The sequence below is a fragment of the Salvelinus fontinalis genome, chromosome 41, assembly GCF_029448725.1.
Source record: "Salvelinus fontinalis isolate EN_2023a chromosome 41, ASM2944872v1, whole genome shotgun sequence".
NCBI lineage: Eukaryota > Metazoa > Chordata > Actinopteri > Salmoniformes > Salmonidae > Salvelinus > Salvelinus fontinalis.
The window spans coordinates 14,387,646-14,413,345 of NC_074705.1; the positions used below are offsets into that span (position 1 = coordinate 14,387,646).

The 25,700-nt window shown below is 44.8% G+C and overlaps 1 protein-coding gene across 1 annotated transcript in view; it reads right to left on the bottom strand.

Annotated features, from left to right (window-relative positions):
* Nucleotides 1-3,000: 3,000 nt before the first annotated feature.
* LOC129840493 (zinc finger protein GLI2-like) overlaps nt 3,001-25,700 on the bottom strand; it is a 72,785-nt gene continuing 50,085 nt past the window's right edge. The window contains exons 6-14 of the mRNA XM_055908410.1: nt 23,419-23,620; nt 21,318-21,516; nt 20,234-20,344; nt 19,086-19,226; nt 14,902-15,051; nt 12,184-12,348; nt 8,235-8,498; nt 6,714-7,083; nt 3,001-6,593 (exon numbers count right to left, since the gene is read on the bottom strand). Coding sequence (XP_055764385.1) covers nt 4,225-6,593; nt 6,714-7,083; nt 8,235-8,498; nt 12,184-12,348; nt 14,902-15,051; nt 19,086-19,226; nt 20,234-20,344; nt 21,318-21,516; nt 23,419-23,620 — 3,971 coding nt within the window. The 3' untranslated portion in view covers nt 3,001-4,224. The remainder of the gene's footprint in view (nt 6,594-6,713; nt 7,084-8,234; nt 8,499-12,183; nt 12,349-14,901; nt 15,052-19,085; nt 19,227-20,233; nt 20,345-21,317; nt 21,517-23,418; nt 23,621-25,700) is intronic.

Sequence of the window (25,700 nt, forward strand, 5' to 3'; positions counted from 1 at the left end):
TCCTTGATGGATCATGCATGAAAATCCCTGATAGGGCATTCATTTTTATTAAAATAATATCAAGCCGGGCCTCTTTGCCACTGAAAGACAACGTTCATTTATGAATCAATTTGAGTTCCCATGCGGCCGGTCAAACAGTGAGCAACACTGTCGTCGTGTAGACTGGCTGCCCATATATAAAATGTGCTGTTCCATCTGAGAAGGCATGGGACAATCACATTTCAAACACAATAATTTCCCTAATATGGACCAGCCCAGGCACTGCTACATCCTATATGCAGGGAAACCCATCATTTCCCCCCTCTCCTGCTTGTGCTGACAACTTTGTGGTTGCTTGCTCTCTCTCTCTCGCTCTCTCTCTCTCTCTTTCTGACAGAAGCCCCTGACACCACTTTGGGAGAGGAGAGCTTTGGTATTGTGCTATATCTAATTAACAACATCCAGGAGATGTAGGAGAGGCACTTCAAGTGTGTTGGCCCGGGTGTGTCTCATGCAGCAAATGCTCTTCACTCTGGAAGTTAAATGAGAGCGAGCACCAGCAGAGTGGAGCGAGAGGGGGGGGCTGGCTGCCCCTCTTGGAAGCTCTCACGGGGGCCTGGTGAGAACGAAGAGACCCTCAGATCTCCGGCAGATCACTAACAGACATGTGTAGGCCCCTCCGCAGGGGGAAGTGTGTGTGTGTGTTGAGGCTGATCTGATGAACCACCGTGGATGGTGATGTTCTGACTAGGGGACACAGGATGAAAGCCTTCTCTGACGAAGGTCTGGGGTGCTGCAGAAGACAAACTAGGTGTTCAGAATTTTTATCAGGCAGGGCTGGTTTAGGAAACTTTCAAAGCACCATTTTACTGAGGTTAAAATGACAAGTCATTACATACATCATCTTTTGCAATGCTTCATTTGTTGAATAATCAAATGCAATTGTTGTTCTATTCAATGACCCAAAGATGGTTGTTTTAGACCCCATGCTGAGCGATGTAAGGACTTAATCCTGTGTGGTAATTAGGGGGGCCTGCCTGCCCGCTGCCTGTAAACGAGCCAGCCTGGATCTGCCTGCTTGGTTAATTGATTGATTTTCCAGCATGGCGCTTGCAGCTCTTTGCCCTGCTCTCATTGCTCATCCAATCAGTCAAGGGCCTGTTCCAGAGGACAGCAGCGCTATATTAAAGCATCATTAGTACTGTGCTCCTCTCCTGGGCCTGTGGCTCAGTACACTGCTCTAGCTCTAGTCCCATGTCCCACAGGCTTGACTGGATGGAGATGGTGTATCTCGGTTGTCTTTCATCAGCCTGTGGATGCTGCCAGTGTATCATTTGAGTTGTTCCAGGTCCCGTGGTTAGCAGCGGTGGAGACCAGTCCAGACCAGTGGCAGTGTTAGTCAGCATGTAGCTGCCCCGCTGTGCCGTGTGCCAGACTGTCTGTGGCTGATGTCTGTGGGCAGCTGTATGGAGAGTCGTGTGTGTGTGTTCTGAATACCTTGTCACTCATAAAGAGACCCTGTAAATCACATTCCTCTCCCCTTGGGGATTGAAGAATGCAGGACATGCTGTAAAATGCATACCTCGAAAGCCCTTTTAATTCACAACAGACGTGTCTGCTTTACTGCAGGGTTTAGAGGGACATGCTTTCCTTTGAAGGCCCTGTGATGAGAAAGGGTTGAAAATGACCTCGGCTAATAATATCACAGAGGACTGAGGACTTACTGAGGACTGAGGACTTACTGCACCGTTGGTTGGTTGACTGAAAACCGAACTGGTACTTGTGGACATGGAGCTAGTGTTAGGGTTAGGGGGGTTAAGGTTGAGGCTTAGGGTTGAACCGGGATGTGGACATTAAGCTAGGGTTAGGGTTGCTAGGATTGAGGTTAAGGCTGGTGCCTCCTGTAATAAACCTGGGTTCTTTTAAAACATCTCCAGATTTCTAAGGACCAAAGTTTTTTCCCCCTCAATGTCTGCCTAATATAGACGATGTGTTTGTAGTCTATACATACTGCACAAGTCAGTACATCTCCCTATTATCATCCTATTAGATCTACCAATACATTGAGGTGTTGCTAATTTATGACTCGAGTCTCACTAACCCCTTTACTGATACGATTTCATATCCTCAGGCTATTTTCTCGCTTTCATTTCTGAGAGAATAAGGAATTCCAGTGGCAAAAGCTCTCAAAAACCTCAGATCAAACGTATTCTCGGTTGAATTAGCTGTCAGAATAAAATCATTTGTTCCTCAGCGCTAACACTCTGCTTGACGCTTTGTCCCTCCCTGGACCTCACTCTCGCTCTTTCTCTCTCACTCAACTGGTGTGTGTTTTATGTGGTTTCAACAGGCATTTCCTTTGGGCCAATCTGACAATGCTAATGTTGGACTACACGCAGGCTAACTTTTTAAACCGCTCTGTATGCACTCTGCGCTTTTACGAGTGTGTCCTTTCTCATCTGTTTCTGGAGTGAAACGAGTATTGTGTCCATGTCAACATTACAAGCAGGGGCAAGACAGGGTCAGAAGAACCTATTTCAAAGCCTCCATAATCACCTTGAAAGATAGCCGGTGTCTTAGAAATGTCTGATATGATAGGATACGGTGTGGAGGACAACTGCTCTGTTGGCAGCAAGGAGAGAGAAAACTTGTGTGGCTTCAAAGAAGAAAGTTTTTCTCTCATATACACTCATATACTTCTAAGATTAAAGGAGATTAAAGGAGAGGTTAACAAAGAACAGTTCAACTCTCTGATGTAGTGGCTACTGTCCATTGTGTCGACTGTCTCCATGTTCAGTTTTGAACCAAGGATTGGGAAATACAACAACGTACCATTTGTATTGTGGGGGGGTTTCTGTACTTTTCTTTTCTACTAAAGTGTAATATGAATTTACAGGCCAATTTGAATTCAATCGGCCTGGTACTGTATATTAGAGACCTAAAACAACGCAACCTAATTTCAAACATGTCATATTCCATGAGAAAAAACACCATGGTTTGAAATAACTCACCAGACAGGAATTCTGTAAAAAAACAAAAAAACAATATTGTATTTCAGAAAAATGTACAAAATATATATACATATCCAACACAACAGAGTTGCATGGAAGTATACAAAAAAACTTTGATTCCTAATACTCTATGATATCTTAGTATCCTCGTCATCATCAAGGGCTGCACTGGAGAAAAAGTCATTTGACACTGAAAAGGAGGATCCTTTTTCCCTTTTTCGATTTTTCCTAATTCATCACCAAGCGTTAATGGCAATGTTATCACCCCCAGAATATGTATCAATAATTGCATATTCTTTTGAAATTGTTGCTTAATTCCAGTCACAACTTGTCCCCGACACTGAGACGTCACTGTTCATCTCAATAGTCCAACTCAACCAAACAGACAAATAAGACAATGGCTCATATCGAAGACACTGTATGGAAATAGACCTGACATGACTAAATAGATTAGAAAAAGATTTCTTCTGACTCTATTGAATTATTTAATCATTTTTCTCCCATATTTTTTTTTTTTTTTAGCAATTTCACTGACAGAATTTTTAAAAATGAGTTTCAAATAAGATCTGAAAGAAAGAATCAAATCATTTTAGATCAAGTCATTTACACTATTTATATATACGTGTGTCTTTAAGATCGAAAAATCCCAAATCCATATCATACAGAAGGACCTGGTTGCGTTTCAACGTGAACTGTGTCATATGCTTGTCTTGCATATTCTGCGGCATAGCCAGGCACTTGGTAAACTTGTTTTACTGCAGAACTGTACACTATCTCATGTACAACATTAACAGAATTGTGCTGTGGATTACATTATACTTACTTACTCATCTAAGGCAAAATATGGCTTCTCAATAGATATGAAATCGCCATATTAGCTCCATAATGATACTGTACAGGATAATACAATAAGTAGCACAAACATAGTGGTGTTTTAGCAGGAAGTCTTCAGAATCTCATACATTCCTTAGTCTCTAGTGGTCATCAAAATTCTCCAATGAGGTGCTTAGTGTTCAATCACATGGTCAGGAGGACCTCTGCAACAATGTTAACTAGTAGGTTCCCCTCTTGTCATTCACACAGTCAGTTTAAACTCTTGGTGGTAGATATACTATCGTTCATAGAGCTTGGGTTACAATAGGTCATTTCTTTTAACACACGTCCTGGGCCAAATACACCAAGGTAGGTACCCTGGTTTTACCTTTGTCTGCCTTCAGTGTATTTGGGATCGTCCTTATGACATCATGTTGAGGAACTTGTTCTCTTCTGCAAGCGCGGTGAGCAGGGAGCTCATATCGCCGATGGCCATGTTGCTGCCCCCTGCAGGGAGGGGCAGGGAGGGCAGGGTGACAGAGTTCTGGGGGGTGGTGAGTCTGGAGGAGGTCTGGGACAGACTCTGGAGGATACTGGGGCTGATGGTGCCTGACATCAGGCTGGAGTGGTCCCCGTCATCCAGCATGGTGTCAAAGTCAATCTGGGGCTCCTCTGCCCCTGTCCCATTGGACGAGTCCACCGTACTGGAGACCTGGTTGCTTACTCCCGGTGAGGTCATGGCGGTCTCAGTGCTGTCTGAGGGACATTGAAGAACGTCCACTACTGATGATGTCATCATCTGCATATTGACGTTTCCGTTTGGCTCAAACACGTGTATCTGTCCTGTGTAGAACATAACATTGCTGTCTGTGTTGTTGCCATTGCTGCAGTGATTGCCAATTGAGTTTTGTCGCTGCATTGTCATCGACCCTGAATGCTGTCTGCTTAGAGACTTAGGTTCTGTGGGCGGTCTTGGCTGGAGGAGTATTTGACCTCCATTTTGGATGGGATGCTGAACCTGGGACGCTATATTATAGTTCTGTGAGATCATCCGTGAAGAATTCACACCGCTATCCTTAAATGTGACTTGAGACGATTGACTCCCCCCTGGCTGCGCCCCCAGCCGGCTGTTCTGCGTGTCTACAGTGTGCACTGTCTGTTGTTGTTTACCGTTTTTGCTCAACATACCCAGAGTGCCACCAACTACCATACTACTACAGGAGGACCGCTGGTTAGCGTTAGCATCGCTGGGACCAAGACCCTGGTTAAACCCATACTCGAGACTCACTGGTTCATTGAGGTTAGCATTAGCGGGCTGCTGTTGCTGTAGACTCTGTTGCTGGACACAGCTCAGCCTCGAGTCATCCTTATGCTGCTCTATGCATCTCCCCTGCTGGGCTGCGTGAGCCAGCTTGTGGATAATCTGTGCAATGTGTTGGTTGGAGTTAAGATTCTGCTTCTGGAACGAGTTCTGTTTCTGTTGGACCATGGCGAGGTTTGGGTTGCTTCGACCGAACGGCAGCTGTTGGGTTGGGTTGTGAAGAGCTTCCACAGTACCTGAGCTGACCTCGTTCCACTGCACCGGCATGGTGCTCGTCTTACTGGGTAAGGAGGGGAAAGACTGCGGCGGATGGCCTGGGCTTAGGGCACAGGAGAGGCGCATGGTTTGTGGTGCAGACGAGGGGTTCATATTCATATTGGTGTCCACCACAGCCATCCTTTGCTGGTGGTAAAACTGCTGTTGCTGCTGGGGGTTAGGGTTTATTGCGTTTCCATGGAAACCACATTGTGCTTGTCGGTTGTACCCGCTGGCACAGTCTGACTCTCCAGCTCCGCCCTGAGAGGCGATGTAGTGAACGACGTCATCAGGAAGTACCATCATCTCCTCCTCACTGTTGTTGCGACTACCGCTCATGTCGCCAGCCATGGTCTCCATGGCCACGTTCTCAGAGATGCTGGGCGGCCGGGGGCAGTAAGGGTATCGCTGCAGACTGCCGTCGGAGCGCGGCTGGTGGCGCCGTTCGGCTGCAGACAGGGCCTGGTTGGGCTGGGAGGCGTGTGGGTGGAGGTTCTGCATGTTACCCATGCTGTTGTAGCGCTGCACCTGAGGCTGATGGGACAGCGGGTCCAGGGACGGCGGTCGTGGGACGGGGTCGCTAGCCCGACGGGGAATGTTGGACGGAGCTTCGTGGGGCATCATGCTGCGGCCGTTATAGCCTCCCATATCGCCGCTGCAGCGCCTGGGAACACCACTGGGGGCAATGGGGTTGAAGGAGGAGTAACCAGACAACGAGTCTCCCTGGGAAGCATCCCTGTAGAGGGCCATGCAGGTCTTGAGACTCATCCTCTCCATGTTGGGTAGAGGTGTGGGTGGGGCTCCACCTGTAGCCGCCGCATATTTAGCTTTGAGGTGGTAGTGCTGGGCGGGGGTGAGGCTGAGGTGACTGGGCAGTCCTCCCCCTCCTCCACCACCTCCACATTGGCTAGCGTCGCTGGACCTCCGGGACAGGTCTGTAGAGATGGGGTCGTAGGAGCCGGTGGAGCTGATGTTGTTGTGGCGGTGGCCACTGAACGTGGAGGCGTCGCTGGAGCGGCGGCTGTAGTGGCAGGGGGAGATGCCAGAGGAGCGCCGGCTGATGTAGGCAGAGGAGACGGTGCTGGTGGTGCTGTCCCTGCGCTCCATCAGATGGTCCAGCTGGTTCAGGACAGTCACCTTACTGGAACACAGCTCACTGAGGCTGAGGAACGATCCAGGCCCACCACCCATGTTTCCTCTCTCCAGAAGGGACCCTGGAGACATGGATTTCACACAGGAGAAATATAGTCTGAGTAGTTTTCTGAATGTACTGAATACTCAAAAAGGATAATTATGAAAACACTGGTTACTTCTTTCTTTTTATGCTCACTCACCGTTTGCTGGTATGGGCGGTAGCTTGGTGTTCTGGACTGGAGGAGATGGATGATGATTGGCCCACTGGCAGGAGTCCCTCACCGTCTTCAGTTTCTCCTTCTTCAGGTGTTCTAGTCTGTGGATGTGGCTGGGGCCTAGGTGTTGACGTAGGTGGAGGCCCACCCCGACCCCTGCTGTCCCAGACCAGAGGCCAGAGAAGGAGGAGTCCATGAGGGGCCCCGAGGGGTCGTCCAGCCCAGTCAGGTCCCCCATGCTTCCTCCACTGCTGTGGAGGGCCATCTCTATTCCACTGTCATGGTTGGTGGAACTGCCAAGTGGTGACGGCTCGCTGCTACATGACGACTGACCACCAGGGCTGGACTGATACATCTAGAGAGAGAGAGAGGGGAGGGAAGGAGAGCGAGAGCGAGAGAGTGGAAGAGAGAGAAGCAGAGAGAGACAACATGTTTATAAACTATCTAAAGAGGAAAGGGATCACCATCTAACGAAGAGAAAGTAGAACAGCGATAACATAACAACATAAAGGAGATGTACAGTGAATCATGCAAGTTCTTTTCTCCACAACTTTAATTGTAAATAACGAGTGTTGGTTGGGGTGGCTACAGATTATAGCTCCCTTAAGACCGTCTGTGAATTAGAAGTGGGAGAGATGAAAGGATGCTTGAGTACATGCTAAGCCGGCACACGGGGCTATGAATCTATGGCTCTCTGGGTTGTTGGGCTCCCCAGTCCCTCTTTAGGGTGTACAGTATGTGGACTTAAAATTCTGTAATAACTATTATACACATTTTTGGACTGTGTTCTTTTACTGGCTGTGGCTTGTCACACAGCAGTAGTACATGATGATGAAATGACGGGAGATATTATGAAAGATATTCTGTATTAAACTGAAGCTCAAACTGAAGCTGTGCTCACCTTAGTAATGTCTGTCCTTAAGGAAAAGTTCAAAGAGAAGAGAAATGGAAAGGAAACGTGCAGAGAGTGTTAAATAGGAAGGATAAAAGTTTGTTAGGTAAGATTTGCATGCCATTGTTAATAGGGGCTCAGACTGAGAAAGTAGAAGAGTATTATCTGACTGCACAAATCTATAAAGTGGCTTAACCATAGATTGGGAGGCACACATTTTTTATTTAACAAGTCAGTTAAGAACAAATTGTTATTTACAATGATGTCCTAGGAACAGTGGGTTAACTGCCTTGTTCGGGGGCAGAACGACAGCTTTTTACCTTGGGGATTCGATCTAGCAACCTTTCGGTTACTGGCCCAACGCTCTAACCACTAGGCTACCTGCCGCCCCCGTATGGTAAACATAACCGTATGGTAAAACTGTCTGTGTTTGCCGATTTATATTTCCACTTCTACTCCAAATGATCTCTCATTGGATGATAGGCTGCAACACCAGATGATCTCTCATTGGATGACAGGCTGCAACCCCAAAATGATCTCTCATTGGATGACAGGTAGCAACCCCAAATGATCTCTCATTGGATGATAGGCTGCAACGCCAGATGATCCCTTACCACAGAGTTCTCCGTCTTGATAGACGTGACCTGCAGGTAGTCCTCCGTGCCTCTCGAGGTGCTGTCCATCTTCTCCTCCATGCCCCGGCCTGTCTCGTTCTCTCCATTCTCTTTGGGTGGCATGGGTCTGCTGGGCGGCAGGTCGCTGCGATGTTTCTTGGTGATGTGGGCCTCTGGTCCGTGGACTGTCTTCACGTGCTTCCTGAGAGAGCTGGGGTCCGTGTAGCGCTTCGTACACCCGGGGACCTTACACACGTACGGTTTCTGTGGATACAAGTGTATTTATTTCACCTTTATTTATGAAGGTTATACTCAGAGAGATAAAATACATTACAATAGAGACATGTAATGTACATCTACAGTTGAAGTAGGAAGTTTACTTACACTTAGGTTGGAGTTATTAAAACTCTTTTTTCAACCCCTCCACAAATTTTTTGTTAACAAACTGTAGTTTTGGTCGGTTAGGACATCTACTTTGTGCATGACACAAGTACATTTTCCAACAATTGTTTACAGATAGATTATTTCACGTATCACAATTCCAGTGAGTCAGAAGTTTACATACACTAAGTTGACTGTGCCTTTAAACCGCTTGGAAAATTCCAGAAAATTATGTTATGGCTTTAGAAGCTTCCGATAGGCTAATTGACATAATTTGAGTCGGCAAACTTTGATTGATGGCGTTACTCCTAATTTCTTTGATAGGCAAATGGCTGCTCCTGCCTCTGTCACGACCTGAAATTGACTTGTTCTAACAGACCTTTATCACAGAGAAAACCTCGGTCTCCAGTTGATAGTGTGTTTTCTAAGTAGTACAAATACACTCAACGACAGACAGAACAGAACACAAGTAGAGACCTAATAAAAAAAGACAACCTCAGAGGGACTTCTGTGGGGAGAGAAACGTTCAATCAAAACAAATCAAATTGTATTGGTCACATACACGTGTTTAGCAGATGTTATTGCGGGTGTAGCGAAATGCTTGTGTTTCTAGCTCCAACAGTGCAGTAGTATCTACCAAGTAATATCTAACAAGTATTATCTAATAACATATGTAACTAAGAATATATCATATTTGGACGAGCAATGTCGGAGCGGCATAGACTAAAATACAGTAGAATAGAATAGAATACAGTATATACAGTTGAAGTCGGATTTTACATACACTTCGGTTGGAGTCCTTAAAACTCGTTTTTCAACCACTCTACAAGTTAACAGACTATAGTTTTGGCAAGTCGGTTACGACATCTACTTTGTGCATGACACAAATCATTTTCCCAACAATTGTTTACAGACAGATTATTTAACTTATAATTCACTGTATCACAATTCCAGTGGGTCAGAAGTTTACATACACTAAGTTGACTGTGCCTTTAAACAGCTTGCAAAATTCCAGAAAATTATGTCATGGCTTTAGTAGCTTCTGGTAGCCTAATTGACATCATTTGAGTCAACTGGAGGTGTACCTGTGGATGTATTTCAAGGCCTACCTTCAAACTCAATGCCTCTTTGCTTGACATCATGGAAAAATCTAAAGAAATCAGCCAAGACCCCAGAAAATAAATTGTAGACCTCCTCAAGTCTGGTTCGTCCTTGGGAGCAATTTCCAAACGCCTGAAGGTACCACATTCATCTGTACAAACAATAGTATGCAAGTATAAACACCATGGGACCACGCAGAATTCATACTGCTCAGAAGGGGACACGTTCTGTCGCCTGGAGATGAACGTACTTTGGTGAGAAAAGTGCAAATCAATCCCAGAACAACAGCAAAGGACCCTGTGAAGATGCTGGAGAAAACAGGTACAAAAGTATCTATATCCACAGTAAAACGAGTCCTATATCGACATAACCTGAAAGGACGCTCAACAAAGAAGAAACCACTGCTTCAAAACCGCCATAAAAAAGCCAGACTACGGTTTGCAACTGCACATGGGAACAAAGATCATACTTTTGAAGAAATGTCCTCTGGAGTGATGAAACAAAAATAGAACTGTTTGGCCATAATGACCATCGTTATGTTTGGAGGAAAAAGGGGGAGGCTAACAAGCCAAAGAACACCATCCCAACCGTGAAGGACGGGGGTGGCAGCATCATGTTGTGGGGGTGCTTTGCTGCAGGAGGGACTGGTGCACTTCACAAAATAGATGGCATCATGAGGCAGGAAAATGATGTGGATATATTGAAGCAACATCTCAAGACATCAGTCAGGAAGTTAAAGCTTGGTCGCAAATGGGTCTTCCAAAAGGACAATGAACCCAAGCATACTTCCAAAGTTGTGGCAAAATGGCATAAGGACAACAAAGTCAAGGTATTGGAGTGGCCATCACAAAGCCCTCACCTCAAACCTATAGACAATTTGTGAGCAGAACTGAAAAAGCGTGTATGAGTAAGGAGGCCTACAAACTCAGTTGCACCAGCTCTGTCAGGAGGAAGGGGCCAAAATTCACCCAACTTATTGTGTGAAGCTTGTGGAAGGCTCTCTGAAACGTTTGACACAATTTAAAGGCAATGCTACCAAATATAAATTGAGTGTATATAAACTTCTGACCCAATGGAAATGAGATGAATTTTTTTAAATTGAAATAAATCATTCTCTCTACTATTAATCTGACATTTCACATTCTGAAAATAAAGTGGTGATCCTAACTGACGTAAAACAGGGAATTTTTACTAGGATTAAATATCAGGAATTGTGAAAAACTGCGTTTAAATGTATTTGGCTAAGGTGTATGTAAACTTCCGAAACGATTTACAGTTCAGTGAGTGTATACATTTGAATGTGGCCCCAGCGGGAAGCAAACCGACAACCCTGGCGTTGTTACCACCACACTCTTCCCAAGTGAGCCACACAGGATCCAGAGGGAGATGAATATCATGCAGTTCATATTCTGTTTAATAACATTCAAATACATGACTGGGAATTAGAATATCCATCCCCTCCTACTTACTCAGATTAGCTGTGACTAGCTGTTGTTGTAAACACGCAATTAGAGTGTATAAATGATGTATGTAAGACCAGTGGGTTCTGCTTACAGCCACAGAGTAACACTAAGATTTATATGGTTTCCAGTAATAAAGTTAGTTATGTTGGTGGGATGGATCCAGTCTTGTTTTTCATCCCGAGGGATTGTGTGTGTGTGTGTGTGTGTGTGTGTAGATCCATCGGTTGCTGTGCTCTCCCCCTACACTTCTCTCCTCTATCTCCTGATGGATAGGCCAGTAGGAGGCTTGAAACGGTTCCAGGGTTCATTTTGTATTGGTGATCTGCAGGTGGTCTGGGTCTCCATTAGGGATGCCTACGCTTGATTCACACTAATGCGTTGTGGGGCTGCCACGCTCATTAGTTCTGTACGTCATTATTTACTCACACACACACACGCCCACACACACACACACACACACACACACACACACACACACACACACACACACACACACACACACACACACACACACACACACACACACACACACTTAGGAACACACGCACAGCCGTGGTTTAATGCGGCAAGTATAGACATCCAAGAACAATCACTGTGCGTGATGAGAAAAAGTCCACACATCTCATTTCAGCCTGAATATGTAAAAGGCAGATTGAAGACATGTACGTCCGTTTGCATTCTCTTGATGCCACAATCTTTTGGCCCAGGACCTTACAGTAAGTCACAAAAGGTAGAAGAGTATTGATCCTATGGATGTCTGTCTAAGAGAATATCTAATGGACTCCATAAGTGAGTCTGTCTGAAGTCTTGGCAGGGCAGAATGGAGTTGCAGTGCCGTGCAGTGTGAGAGCGTGTCTGCATCCAAAATGGCACCCTATTGCCTGCATAGTGCGCACCGATTCTGACCAGGGCCCTAAAAGTAGTGCATTATGAAGGGAATAGGGTGGGGTTTGGGAGGCAGCCCCAGTAGGACCTCAATGAAGTGTGTGTGTGTGTGTGCGCACCTCGTTGGAGTGTGTGCGATTCTGGTGCTTGGCTCTGTCCGAGGCGTTGGAGAAGGCTTTGTTGCATCCCTCGTGGTCACACACATATGGTTTTTCCCCGGTGTGAGATCGCAGGTGGGTCTTCAGATTCTCCAGGCGAGAATAGGCCTTACAGCAGCCCTCAAACTGCAAGAGAGAGAAAGGAAAACACCATAGCAGTCAAACACAGTGTATTTCACATCTATCCTTGTTTTCCATTTCTGTTTAATTTCTATAAAGATGACCTTTGCAATTATTGTGTAATGAATGACACTCTGGTGTGGAGGCTTGTACAGTGCGTTCGGAAAGTATTCAAACCCCTTGACTTTTTCCACATTTTGTTACGTTACAGCCTCATTCTAAAATGGATTAAATAAAAACAATTCCTCAGCAATCTACACACAACACCCCATAATGACAAAGGAAAAACCAGGTTTTGGGATTTTTTAGCAGATTTATCAAAAATAAAAAAACGGATATTCCTTATTTACATACGTAATTCAGACCCTTTGCTATGAGACTCGAAATTGAACATCCTGTTTCCATTGATCATCCTTGAGAAGTTTCTACAACTTGATTGGAGTCTACCTGTGGGAAATTCAATTGATTGGACATGATTTGGAAAGGCACACACCTGTCTATATAAGGTCCCACAGTTGACATGGCTTGGCTTGTCCGTAGAGCTCCGAGACAGGATTGTGTTGAGGCACAGATCTGGGGAAGGGTACCAAAAAATGTCTGCAGCATTGAAGGTCCCCAAGAACACAGTTAGTGTTAGTGGTGACATCGGCTCCGGGCGCCACCGATGGAACCGGGGGTGCCTAGCCAGCTCGTCGGGCTTTCACGCCCTGGCTGGCTCAAGACGTTTCCTTGCCCGGTTGGCTCGGATGGTGCCCATCCCACATTGGGCCTCAGCCGGATCGTCAGTTCTTGTTCGCCCAGCCGGTCCAGGAGTTTTTTTGTTTCTTTTGTTGGTGACGTCGGGATGGATTCCGACGCCGATGGAACCGGGGGTGCCTAAGCCAGCCCGTCGGGCTTTCACGCCCTGACTGGCTTGAGAGGTTTCCTTGCCTCGGTTGGCTCAGCAGCTTCCCATCCCATGTCACACTCCACCGGATCTTTGGGCTCCCTCTCTGCAGCGGGATCGCCAGGCGTCTTGCCTCGGCCGGATTGTCGGGCTTCCATGCCTCAGCCGGCTCGCCAGGCTCTCACGCTCCTGCCGGTTCGTTGGGCTTCCATGCCCCAACCGGCTTGCCCAGCGCCCATGTCTCGGCCGGTTCGCCGGGTGGTGCCCCTAGAGGGGGGGTGGGGTACTGTCACGTCTGCTCCCGCTCTCCCCTCCGGCGCTTGAGGGCGTCAGGCTGCCCTGCATCATGCACTCCTATCATCCATTACGCACACCTGCCTTCCCTCGTCACGTGCATCAGCGATATTGGACTCACCTGGACTCACTCATCACCTGTTATTACCTCCCCTATATTTGTCTGTTCCCCAGCTCTGTTCCCCGCTTCTGCATTAGTTGTTTTTTGTTTGTTACCTTTTTGCTGTCGCTGACGCTTTTCCTGTCTCGTTCCATGTCCGTTATTTATTAAATGTTTTACTCCCCGTACCTGCTTCGTCTCTCCAGCGTCATCTCATGTGACACACAGTGGCCTCCATCATTCTTAAATGGAAGAAGTTTGGAACCACCAAGAGTCTTCCTGAAGCTGGCCGCCCAGCCAAACTGAGCAATCAGGGAAGAAAGCCTTTGGGTCAGGGAGGTGACCAAGAACCTGATGGTCACTCTGACAGAGCTCCAGAGTTCCTCTGTGGAGATGGGAGAAACTTCCAGGTCAACCATCTCTTCAGCACTACACTAGGCCTTTATGGTAGAGTAGCCAGACGGAAGCCACTCCTCAGTAAAATGCACATGACAGCCCGCTTGGAGTTTGTCTGTAATCGCTGCCAAAGGTGCTCCAACAAAGTATTGAGTAAAGGGTCTGAATACTTATGTAAATGTGATATTTCTGTTTTCAATTTTGTATACATTTGCAAAAATGTCAAAAAATCAGTTTTTGTTTTGTCATTATGTGGTATTGTGTGTAGATTGATGAGGGGGAAAAAACTATTGAATACATTTTAGAACAAGGCTGTATCGTAACAAAATGTGGAAAAAGTGAAGGAGTCTGAATACTTTCTGAATGCACTGTACATAGTCACCAATCCTAACTTCTGAAACAAATCTCCCCTTGACATCAGTGCATGATTTATGTGAAAAGTTAAGGATTTGGCCTGAAGAGAACATCTTAGATGTTGTACATGAGGGACTTACAATACAGTACCGTAGAGGATATATCTAGGTCTTACTGTAAGAAGGACCCATTGCCCTTACATGATATAATGGTAATAACAGCTGGAACTACTAACATACACCCTACTAACCAGCTTAGAGATATCCTCTATGCGAATATGTAATGTAATCAAACTGGGAGCACATTTTTCTTTCTTTTCTAGAATGATCACGTGAAATATTGAGAAAAGCCCAATCGGCATTTCTATATTTGTGTGTGTGTGCAAGCTTGTGTGTGTGTGTGTGCAAGCTTGTGTGTGTGTGTGTGTGTGTGCGTGTGCGTGTGTGTGTGTGTGACGGCACACTCTGCTAGTGTTTAGAGAGGCAAATGCTCAGCGAAAGGCCAAGCCTGGCGACGATCAGTTACTCACGGTACACTTGTGTGGCTTCTCCCCCGTGTGTCTCCTCATGTGAACCACCAGCATGTACTGGGCCTTAAAGGGCTTCTGCTCCCTGGAACACTCATCCCAGCGGCACACAAACTCCTTCTTCTCCCCGTGGATGTGGTCGTTATTGATGTGCTGTAGGGAGACACGCCCGGATGAGACATGTTAATACCTTTCTGGATCCCTACAGCCTGTGAGACTTGCGGAACCGTCCAGTAACAATCCCTAGCCCCGAAACACTTGTGTCGATCTAAGGGATTGGATAGGAGTTTGTAAAGGTTGGAGGCGTAAAGCAACAGTCATTCGATTGTAGTAATTATTTTACATCTACATAAGTGCCTAAGGGGAAGGGTCAAGGTTTTCTTTCTGTGCATGGCCTGTAACTTCTCCTGTTGTTAATAAGGTTTAGATAATGTTGACATACTTTTGCATTACTCATCTCATATGTACAGTTGAAGTCGGAAGTTTACATACACCTTAGCCAAATACATTTAAACTCCGTTTTCCACAATTCCTGACATTTAATCCTAGTAAAAAATTCCCTGTCTTAGGTCAGTTAGTATCACCACTTTATTTTAAGAATGTGAACTGTCAGAATAATAGTAGAGAGAATTATTTATTTCAGCTTTGATTTTTTTCATCACATTCCCAGTGGGTCAGAAGTTTACATACACTAAATTAGTATTTGGTAGCATTGCCTTTAAATTGTTTCACTTGGGTCAAACGTTCCACAAGCTTCCTACAATAAGTTGGGTGAATTTTGGCCCATTCCTCCTGACAGAGCTGGTGTAACTGCGTCGGGTTTGTAGGCCTCCTTGCTCGCACACGTTTTTTCAGTTCAAATTTTCTAGGATTGAGGTCAGGGCTTTGTGATGGCCACTCCAAAACCTTGACTTTGTTGTCCTTAAGCCATTTTGCCACAACTTTGGAAGTATGCTTGGGGTCATTGTCCATTTGGAAGACCCATTTGCGACCAAGCTTTAACTTCCTGACTGATGTCTTGAGATGTTGCTTCAATATATCCACATCATATTCCTTCCTCACGATGCCATCTATTTTGTGAAGTGTACCAGTCCCTCCTGCAGCAAAGCAACCCCACAACATGATGCTGCCACCCCCGAGCTTCACGGTTTGGATGGTGTTCTTCGGCTTGCAAGGCTCCCCCTTTTTCCTCTAAACATAACGATGGTTATTATGGCCAAACAGTTCTATTTTTTTTTCATCACATCAGAGGACATTTCTCCAAAAAGTGCTTTGTCCCCATGTGCAGTTGCAAACTGTAGTCTGGCTTTGTTATGGCGGTTTTGGAGCAGTGGCTTCTTCCTTGCTGAGCGGCCTTTCAGGTTATGTTGATATAGGACTCGTTTTACTGTGGATATAGATACTTTTGTACCCGATACTTTTTGCCCTTTGCCGTTGTTCTGGGATTGATTTGCACTTTTCTCACCAAAGTACGTTCATCTCTAGGAGACAGAACGCGTCTCCTTCCTGAGCGGTATGATGGCTGCGTGGTCCCATGGGGTTTATACTTGCGTACTATTGTTTGTACAGATGAACGTGGTACCTTCAACCGTTTGGAAATTGCTCCCAAGGATGAACCAGACTTGTGGAGCTCTACAAATTTTTTATCTGAGGTCTTGGCTGATTTCTTTTGATTTTCCTATGATGTCAAGCAAAGAGGTACTGAGTTTGAAGGTAGGCCTTGAAATACATCCACAGGTACACCTCCAGTTGACTCAAATGATGTCAATTAGGCTACCAGAAGCTACTAAAGCCATGACATAATTTTCTGGAATTTTGCAAGCTGTTTAAAGGCACAGTCTACTTAGTGTATGTAAACTTCTGACCCACTGGAATTGTGATACAGTGAATTATAAGTGAAATAATCTGTCTGTAAACAATTGTTGGGAAAATGATTTGTGTCATGCACAAAGTAGATGTCGTAACCGACTTGCCAAAACTATAGTTTGTTAACTTGTAGAGTGGTTGAAAAACGAGTTTTAAGGACTCCAACCGAAGTGTATGTAAAATCCGACTTCAACTGTATATACTGTATTCTATTCTACTGTATTTTAGTCTATGCTCGTCCAACATTGCTCGTCCAAATATGATATATTCTTAGTTCCATATGTTATTAGATAATACTTGTTAGATATTACTTGTTAGATACTACTGCACTGTTGGAGCTAGAAACACAAGCATTTCGCTACACCCGCAATAACATCTGCTAAACACGTGTATGTGACCAATACAATTTGATTTGTTTTGATTGAACGTTTCTCTCCCCACAGAAGTCCCTCTGAGGTTGTCTTTTTTTATTAGGTCTCTACTTGTGTTCTGTTCTGTCTGTCATTGAGTGTATTTGTACTACTTAGAGAACGCACTATCAACTGGAGACCGAGGTTTTCTCTGTGATAGAGGTCTGTTAGAACAAGTCAATTTCAGGTCGTGACAGAGGCAGGAGCAGCCATTTGCCTATCAAAGAAATTAGGAGTAACGCCATCAATCAAAGTTTGCCGTTAACTTTCCGTTTGTCAGACAGGGAAGAGAAAAGATGTGATTGTGTTGTCGGGTACGCACAATTCGCAGTGTGGCTCTGTTAGTCTTTGATAGATGATTTCCACTGGTCTACTTTTTCCACAAGAGGGATTCTACGGTTAGGGAAATTAAATCAATCGTCGAACAGGCAAATGCTCCTTTGCTCCACTCTGTTTGTATGTGTCTGAAGGGGCAGCCTCTCAACACTTTAATTTAATGGAATTGCCCCGTGACGGATTTCCAACTCTCTTATCCAAGATTGATGTGGCATCACCCCGGCTGGCGTGCATAGCCTAGGACAAATGGGTCTGGACAGGAATTGTGCTCTTCCCTCATTAGGGCTGTAGTTTTTAAGTGCAGGGGCCCAGTGAGCGTGGAGGGATTACATCTCAAACACCACCGTTTCCTGGGATCCCTTGATGAGCACATCTGCAGAAATAGACCTAATAACCAGGTAACCAATAGGAGGCTCGGGTTTCAACCATGCACGCTTATAGAGCTAACAAGCATGTATGCATTCACACACACACACACACACACACACACATGCACACGCACACACACACACTTCAGTGCCAAGGACCATCATTGTGGTAGCTGAATGCCAGCATATTCCTTAGGCTACTCTCTCTACTTGTTGGTTTGATGTCTGGCCCATGATAATTAAGCCAAAGACACGGTTGAGCGTGCGTTGACTGCTCTCTCAGACAAGCAGCTCTTTGTCCGTAACTGCCTAACCTAAACCATCCTGGCCTATCATTAGGAAGGTGTTTGTGTGTGTGTGCCTATCATTAGGAAGGATCTCCGAGAGGTTTAACGTTCAGCTGGAGTGTAACTGTCGGTGACTGAGGGAAACAATGAGGACAGATAATGGAGGCCTTAGTCTGAGCTCCTCTGTCACAGTGCCCCCCCCCCTCTCTCTCTCTCTTCCTCTCTCATTTATCTCTCTCTCTCTCTCTCTCTCTGTCTGTCCCCGTCTCTCTCTGCTTCAGTGACGGCCTGGAATGCCCCTGCTCGACCAAGACTCTACATGCCAAAAAGTCCAATGGAGTAAAACAATCCCAGTCTCATGGAACTTAAACACTTAACTAAGCTTACTTTATGTGAACAACCAATGAATCATCTGACTCTCAGTATCTATCTGGAGGAGAGCATAATAAAACAGGACCCCAGTTGAAGTCTATTGACAAGCCTCAGTCTTAGACAGCACTAAAATATGGACTCTTAAGTCTATTAGAGGTTACTGTGGAAACAGGACAATCAGGGAGGGGTTAAGGGTTTAGTGTTCCTGGCTGGACGGCTTTATGTAGGGCTCCAGAGGTCAGAGGTTAGGGAGCACATATAGACCAAGAGGTCGATGGGATTTATTCTGGACTTATTCCAGCTGCACTGACAGGCAGACCTCCTCTCTCTCACCACACACTCATCAGATAGCGACCTTCCTCTGCTCTTGGCCCAGGGCCCGGTTTCTTCGTTAGAACCACAGGCACTTAGCCTTAAGGTGCTTTTAGGAAACCGGCTCCGGGTTGGTTGTTTTAAAACAGGCAGGAACATTTTCTGAGCTAGTTAAAGAAAAAGGAAATGCTTGTCTGATGCCTGTCCCCTGTCCCGTGTCCCCGTCCCCTCCTTACATGGACCAGTTGTTCCTGCGTGTCGTACTCCTTGGAGCATCCTTCCCAGTGGCAGTTGGTCTCATACACCATCTCTGGCTCATGCTTGCATTCATCTTTATCCAAGTCCTCCTTCAGGTCCAGCATCCCACCTAGATGATCCTGTTAGAGTTAGAACACGAGAAAAGAGAAGAAGAAGACTTTATAGTTCATTCTTTCTTACGGATCCATTAACACTATTAACTGTTACTGATGTGGGGAGGGGACACCCTGGCATTATCCGAGAGAGCCCAGATTGACTTGACTGGAGGAACAGACAGATGTGTTCATTTTGTTCTGACCAGGCAGGGATTCATTGACACAGCTAAGACAGATCCCAGGACTGCAGGCCGTGCGTGCATGTCCGTGTGACGTGCAGCCCATCCCCTGGTCTCCTCTTTCCCTCTCCACAGCGCCAGCCTCCCACCCTTCCCTGCTCCAATGTGCTGACTGCAGCATGTTTATCTCTGCCCCGCGCCACTATCTTCATCAATTCTACTGGCCCCAAGACGACTATGTACACCACCATCCCCATGCATCAAACCTGCCTCTGAGTCAAAGAGGAGGGCTCCGCAAATTTGTCAAAAGAGAGAGAGATAGAGAGAGAGAGAGAGAGAGAGAGAGAGAGAGAGAGAGAGAGAGAGAGAGAGAGAGAGAGAGAGAGAGAGAGAGAGAGAGAGAGAGAGAGAGCGAGGGAGAGCGAGAAAAAAGCACCTCAGATGACAATAACGTCTGGCCAATATTTCATTGAAATGAAGTGCTGTGGCACAGTTTACAGCGGCCAGGGAGAAAAGAAGAGAGGGAGGAACAAACGAATGGATGCAAAGCTCTTATCACACAGAGTTTTTCTTCTTTCAGCCGTAGCAGAGAAAGAAACGGGGTCAGGGGACTGGCTGGTTCCCAGGGGTCTGTGTCAATTCAGGACAGAGGAGAATTTGGGCAGAGGAAAGGAAGCAAAGGAAACAGTTTTTTTCTTCATCAGTTGCAAAGGATTGATAATTTTTAAATTGCCCACAACATATCATTCTCTTTAGACCCTATCAGCCCGTACGTCTCACTTCTTGTACAGGGCAACAAAGTTCATCATGACAACTGATTTATAAAGTAGTAGATCCTAATCCCATTCTTACCGGAGAACATGGGGACAGTGGCCTCGGACACTCCACCTCTGTCTTCACCTTTGACCTCTTGGTGATCATGGGATTGACTGTACTGCTCACTGCCGAGTCCCCACTTGTGTTCTGGAGTGGAGGAGCGGAGAGGAGATGAGATGAGAGGAGGGGAGAGAGGAGAGGAAGGGAGAGAGGAGAGGAGTGGAGAGAAGAAAAGAAAAGAGAAGAAAAGATCGGGGTTAATACAGGGCTCGAGTCAAATAGACATTCATATATCAGAGTTGAGCCACCACAGAGACTAAACAATTTTGAGTGTTTTGTGATGAGAGGGTGGAGTATGAAAACATCCCATCTATCTACAGAGTGAGCCCACTGCCTGGGGCTTCAGTGTAAACCTCAGGTGACTCCTGGAGAAACTTTGGAGACGAGAGTAGGCACACCCCACCACCTACACAGTTAATGCTTCACAATAAGCTAACACAGGCCGTATCTGCCAGTTGGCTTTAAGAGTCATGCTAGACTGTGATTCTGGGATTGCACTAAACCACAGCAAAGTGTTCCTAATCAGAGGAAGACTTTGTTTCTCCTCAGTATCCCTCTGTGTTTACTGTGGTCTGTAACAGAAACGTGGGGTTGGGATCGTGTGTGTTTGGACAATGAGGGTTTAACGTCCCCAATCCTCTTATTCATGGGTATGGAGTTTACCTTACGAAGGGGCATTTCAGTGAATGGTATGATAAGAACCACAGAGACAACCACAAACCACAGTGGACGTATACAATGGATGAGGGAAAGGGACAGCGGTATTTATGTTTTAAATCATCTTAAAACAAGTTCACTGAGAATACAAACAAACAGAAGAAAATTGTACGGCTATAGACGTCATGCTGGTTTGATTTGAGCATCCCACACAATACCAGGATTTCCAGAAGGCCACAGGGCAAGGCTCACATTTGGCGGTTATGGATAATGAGAAGATCTACCTCGTACCAGACAATTTAGGTACAGTTCAGGAAGAAGATTGACAAACTGAAGGAAAAAGTCTCCACACATCAAAGCTGGTTTGCATACCACCATTACCAAAGAAGAAGAGCAGTCTCACCTTTGACTGTGAGCCATTGTTGTGGTTGTGTGAGGAGGGGGGCAGAGAGGAGAGACCCAGGGCAGACTGGCGACTGGAGAAGGTGGGTGGGGGCTGGATGAGAGGAGGGGTGTGCCCGAACACACTCAGGCCTCTCTGCTGGGACAGGAGCTGCTGGTAGGCCATGGGGTTGATGTGGTGGGGGAAGGTAAAGGACGGACTGGAACACAAGACAATAATGCACATTAGAGATATGTCTCTTATCTCCAACTGTGACACAAAATTCCACTTTCAACCCAGCTAGCCTAGAGGTTTAGTGTCTTGGGCCAGTAACTGAAAGGTTGCTGGTTTGAATCCCTGAGCCAACTAGGTGAAAAATATATCGATGTGCCCTTGAGTAAGGCACATAACCCTAATTGCTCCTGTAAGTCAAGTGTCTGCTAAATGACTAAAATGTAACTCACACGTCACAACTTTTCACCTGAACCCAATGTTAGTCATGTATAAGACTGTGGCGGCCATGAAGTTCTGTCAGCCGGTGATGGTCAAGCAAATAACTGTCGGTCTCACAGTAATTGACCGTTAATTAACATAAACACATTTAGCATCTCCTGGCTTCCACACATAGTCTACAAGCCACAGATGTAGACCTTTGGAACATCTACATTTTAAAATGTCTAATAAATCTATTTAATATAGCCTACACCATCACAATAACTCCATGATTTATTTTAGACAGGTCTAAAGAAACATGATATGAAGGAAAAGTAGTCTATTTCAGAAGAACAGAATAGCATACTCTGAGTTGTCCTGATGTTAGGCCCTGATCTGGCTATGCTATATGGCTGTGGGCTACACTAGTTCATTTAGCAGACAAGATTTGCTTAGAATCCCATAGCATTTTTTACATTATTTTATAGTATGAAGAATATATTGAACATAGCTGAATAAAATAGAAAGGATATTTTCTCCAAACGATTTGAGGGAGTGCACACGTGGCTATTCTGTGTTGAGTTGTTAACAAATAAACAGGTCCTCCTATGCTTAATTTAGAGTTATATTAGTTGTGATACAAACGTTGGGCTATATGTTTGGATTTTTAATACATTCTAAGGCTGCATACTGCGACTCCAATGATGATTTGAAAAAACTTGCATGAAAGGCATGAGCTCTGCTTTGTTTTTTACGCAGGTTGTACACACTTCATCAGTCTCTCATTCACAATTTGACAAGAACTTGATCATGCCTTACATTTCCCAGCTGCATCCCCTTTGTGTGGCCGTAATGCCCCCTAACAAATCCATGCCTTTTGCAGCCCAAGTGGCCGTTGTGCCGTTGGGCTGAATATAATAATTATAATTCCCTTCTCCCGGCTCCTTGCTGAAGCACCTCTCACTCACATGGCTCTCTGTCAAGTAATCAGGTTTTTCTCACAGGCTACAAGTGAAGACAGACACATCGGGAACTCAACTACGCGCGTCCTTATCCAATTCCGAGGCGCATATTGAAGATATTGGAAGAACTGTCCACATTTACTTTTCGTCAGCCTAACGAGTACTGAGTAGGCCTAATAAACATCAAAAGCACTATCCTATGTCAACCTACTATCCCCCATAATACAAAAGTTTACATGTTCTATTCTGTGTGAGAAATAAATATTCCAAGCATAGTCTTGGATACTAGCATAAAAAAAACAGTTTAAGCAATGAGCCTTATACAACAGATGAGAACGTTTAGCTTAAAAAAGGCAATTTTTTCACATTATAAGCGCAGAAATGTGCACATGGCAGTAGGCTATCAGTGCGAATGTTCCATAGGCAGGAAAACACCATTCTCAAAAGTGGCCACAAATGCGATTATGCATGTAATGCTTTTATCATCAAGGTGCATTTTTATGGTGAAAATGACCTTCCCCAAACTTGAAACTATGCCAGTTAGGCTCTACACCCATTGTAAAGCGGATTCATGTGCTTCATTTTATGAAGTTATTTGGCCACTTTAGTTGTGATACAATCTTTATCAAAATATATAGGCCTATGGGATAGGCCTTATGGGTCTCCCGGTCCGGACACAGCCTGAGATCAAACCTGGGTCTGTAGTGACTAGTTACTGGCTAGGGTACCTGATGCCTCCAACAGAGAGGTGTCCGTAGGAGCTGCTGGCTGCAGAGCTGGAGCGTGAGTTGTTGATGTAGGCCACCAGAGAGTTGGGCGAGGTACGGATCATGGTCTGCAGGTCGATGCTGGCGTCTGAGAGAGGCGAGATGGACAGGGCTCGCTTTCTGTTCAGCCTGTGGGTCAGTCTGGGACTGGAGAACCGTGGCACTGTGGAAAAGAATAACACACAGACACATACAGACCGTTAGCCTGACAACCTCTGAACTTCTCCTCTCAGCTGGGCATAGTTGCATCTGATTCAAGTATGCAGAGACTTATTGTCATAGTTTGCATATACTGTATACGTACATGTGTGACGCACACAAAATGTATGGTCACATTCGTGTTTATGTATTGTTTCTTTGTATTGGGGAAGAATGCTTTTACTGAATTGTCAGTCCACCAAGGTTTCGCCATTGCTATGCGTTGATACTACTGTTGGCCAGTAGGGGGCAGTGAGACGTGTTCGCTTCGCACTGGGACTATATGCGATCCTGCACCTTTGCGTTCTAATAATCAGAGGTGGAAAAAGTACAAAATTGTCATACTTGAGTAAAATTAAAGATACCTTAATAGAAAATGACTCAAGTAAAAGTGAAAGTTACCCAGTAAAATACTACCTGATTCAAAGTCTAAAAGTATCTGGTTTTAAATTACTTAAGTAGTACTTTAAAGTATTTTTACTTAAGTACTTTACGCCACTGCTCATAATTGAGAGAACCTTTGAAAGAGAAGCCACGTTCTCCTGTTTCATCATTTATCCTGTGTTACAGGTCAGTGAAGTGCAAAAATACACTGAATATCACAATATAGTTTTGTAGCCCGTTGAAGTGAATGTAATGGTTTTGAACAACATAGTAATTGTATAACTGTGTACTAGATAGAAAAAGCATGTCGAGTGTAAAGTGAAATGATGGCGGTGAATACCTTTGATCTAGAAGAAAACGAATGGTTAACTCCTGAACATTTTTATTTTTGAAAAAGACACTCCTGACAATATCCTAAGGATTTAGACAATTTAATGTTGCAACTGTGATGTTTAATAACTTTGTAATTGTTGTACTGTAAATGTTAGAAAAGCTGCTAGCTTGGAGCTAGCTCCGGTTAGCTTTTGACTAGTTCCGGTTAGCTGTTTGCTAGCTCCGGTCAGTTGGTTGCTAGCTTCGGTTAGCGCTATGCTACCTTGTTCAGTAATTTTTCAAATATTAGCATTAATCTCAGTTGCAATAGTATTGTCTTTCTATTAGCCCTTATTTCATTTGGGTGAATGTATTTTGAGCATGGGTATAAAGTAACTTCTAATGAGTTATACCAGTCTTTCAAGGTTTTCATTCTTTAGAGTCTCCTATGGGGCTATCGTGGGCAACAGTCAACTACATAATTATAACCTAAACAAGTGAATTAACGTTACAGTTAAGAGTAAATGTGTTTGGGGTATAAATGTAAGGTATTTTTGGATTGGAATTTATGAATTTTTGACATGTTTATGAAATAATATGACAGGGATTTATGAGACAAATTATTAAATACACTTTAAAGAAAACAAAACAAAAAATGTAAATGCAATGAAAAGACAGAAAAAGACAATTTGCACTTGAGAAAATGTTGAATAGGAAAATTGAGAGAACCTTTGAAAGAGAAGCCACGTTCTCCTGTTTCATAATTTATCCTATGTTACAGGAACAATTATCTGCTCCACCAGTCCCAAAACTGGGACCTGTAACACATGCATTACATACAGTATATATACAGTACCAGTCAAAAGTTTGGACACACTTATTCATTCAAGGGTTTTCTTTATTTTTACTATTTTCTACATTGTATAATTATAGCAAAGACATCAAAACTATGAAATAACACATATGGAATCATGTAGTTACCAAGAAAGTGTTAAACAAATCAAAATACATTTTAGATTTTAGATTCTTCAAAGTAGTCACCCTTTGCCTTGATGACAGCTTTGTACACTCTTTGCATTCTCTCAACAAGCTTCACCTGGAATGTTTTTCCAACAGTCTTGAAGGACTTCCCACATATGCTGAGCACTTGTTGTCTGCTTTTCCTTCGCTCTGCGGTCCAACTCATCCCAAACCATCTCTATTGGGTTGAGGTTGGTTGATTGTGGATGCCAGGTCATCTGATGCAGTACTCCATCACTCTCCTTCTTGGTCAAATAGCCCTTACACAGCATGGAGGTGTGTTGGGTCATTGTCCTGTTGAAAAACAAATGATAGTCCCACTAAGCGCA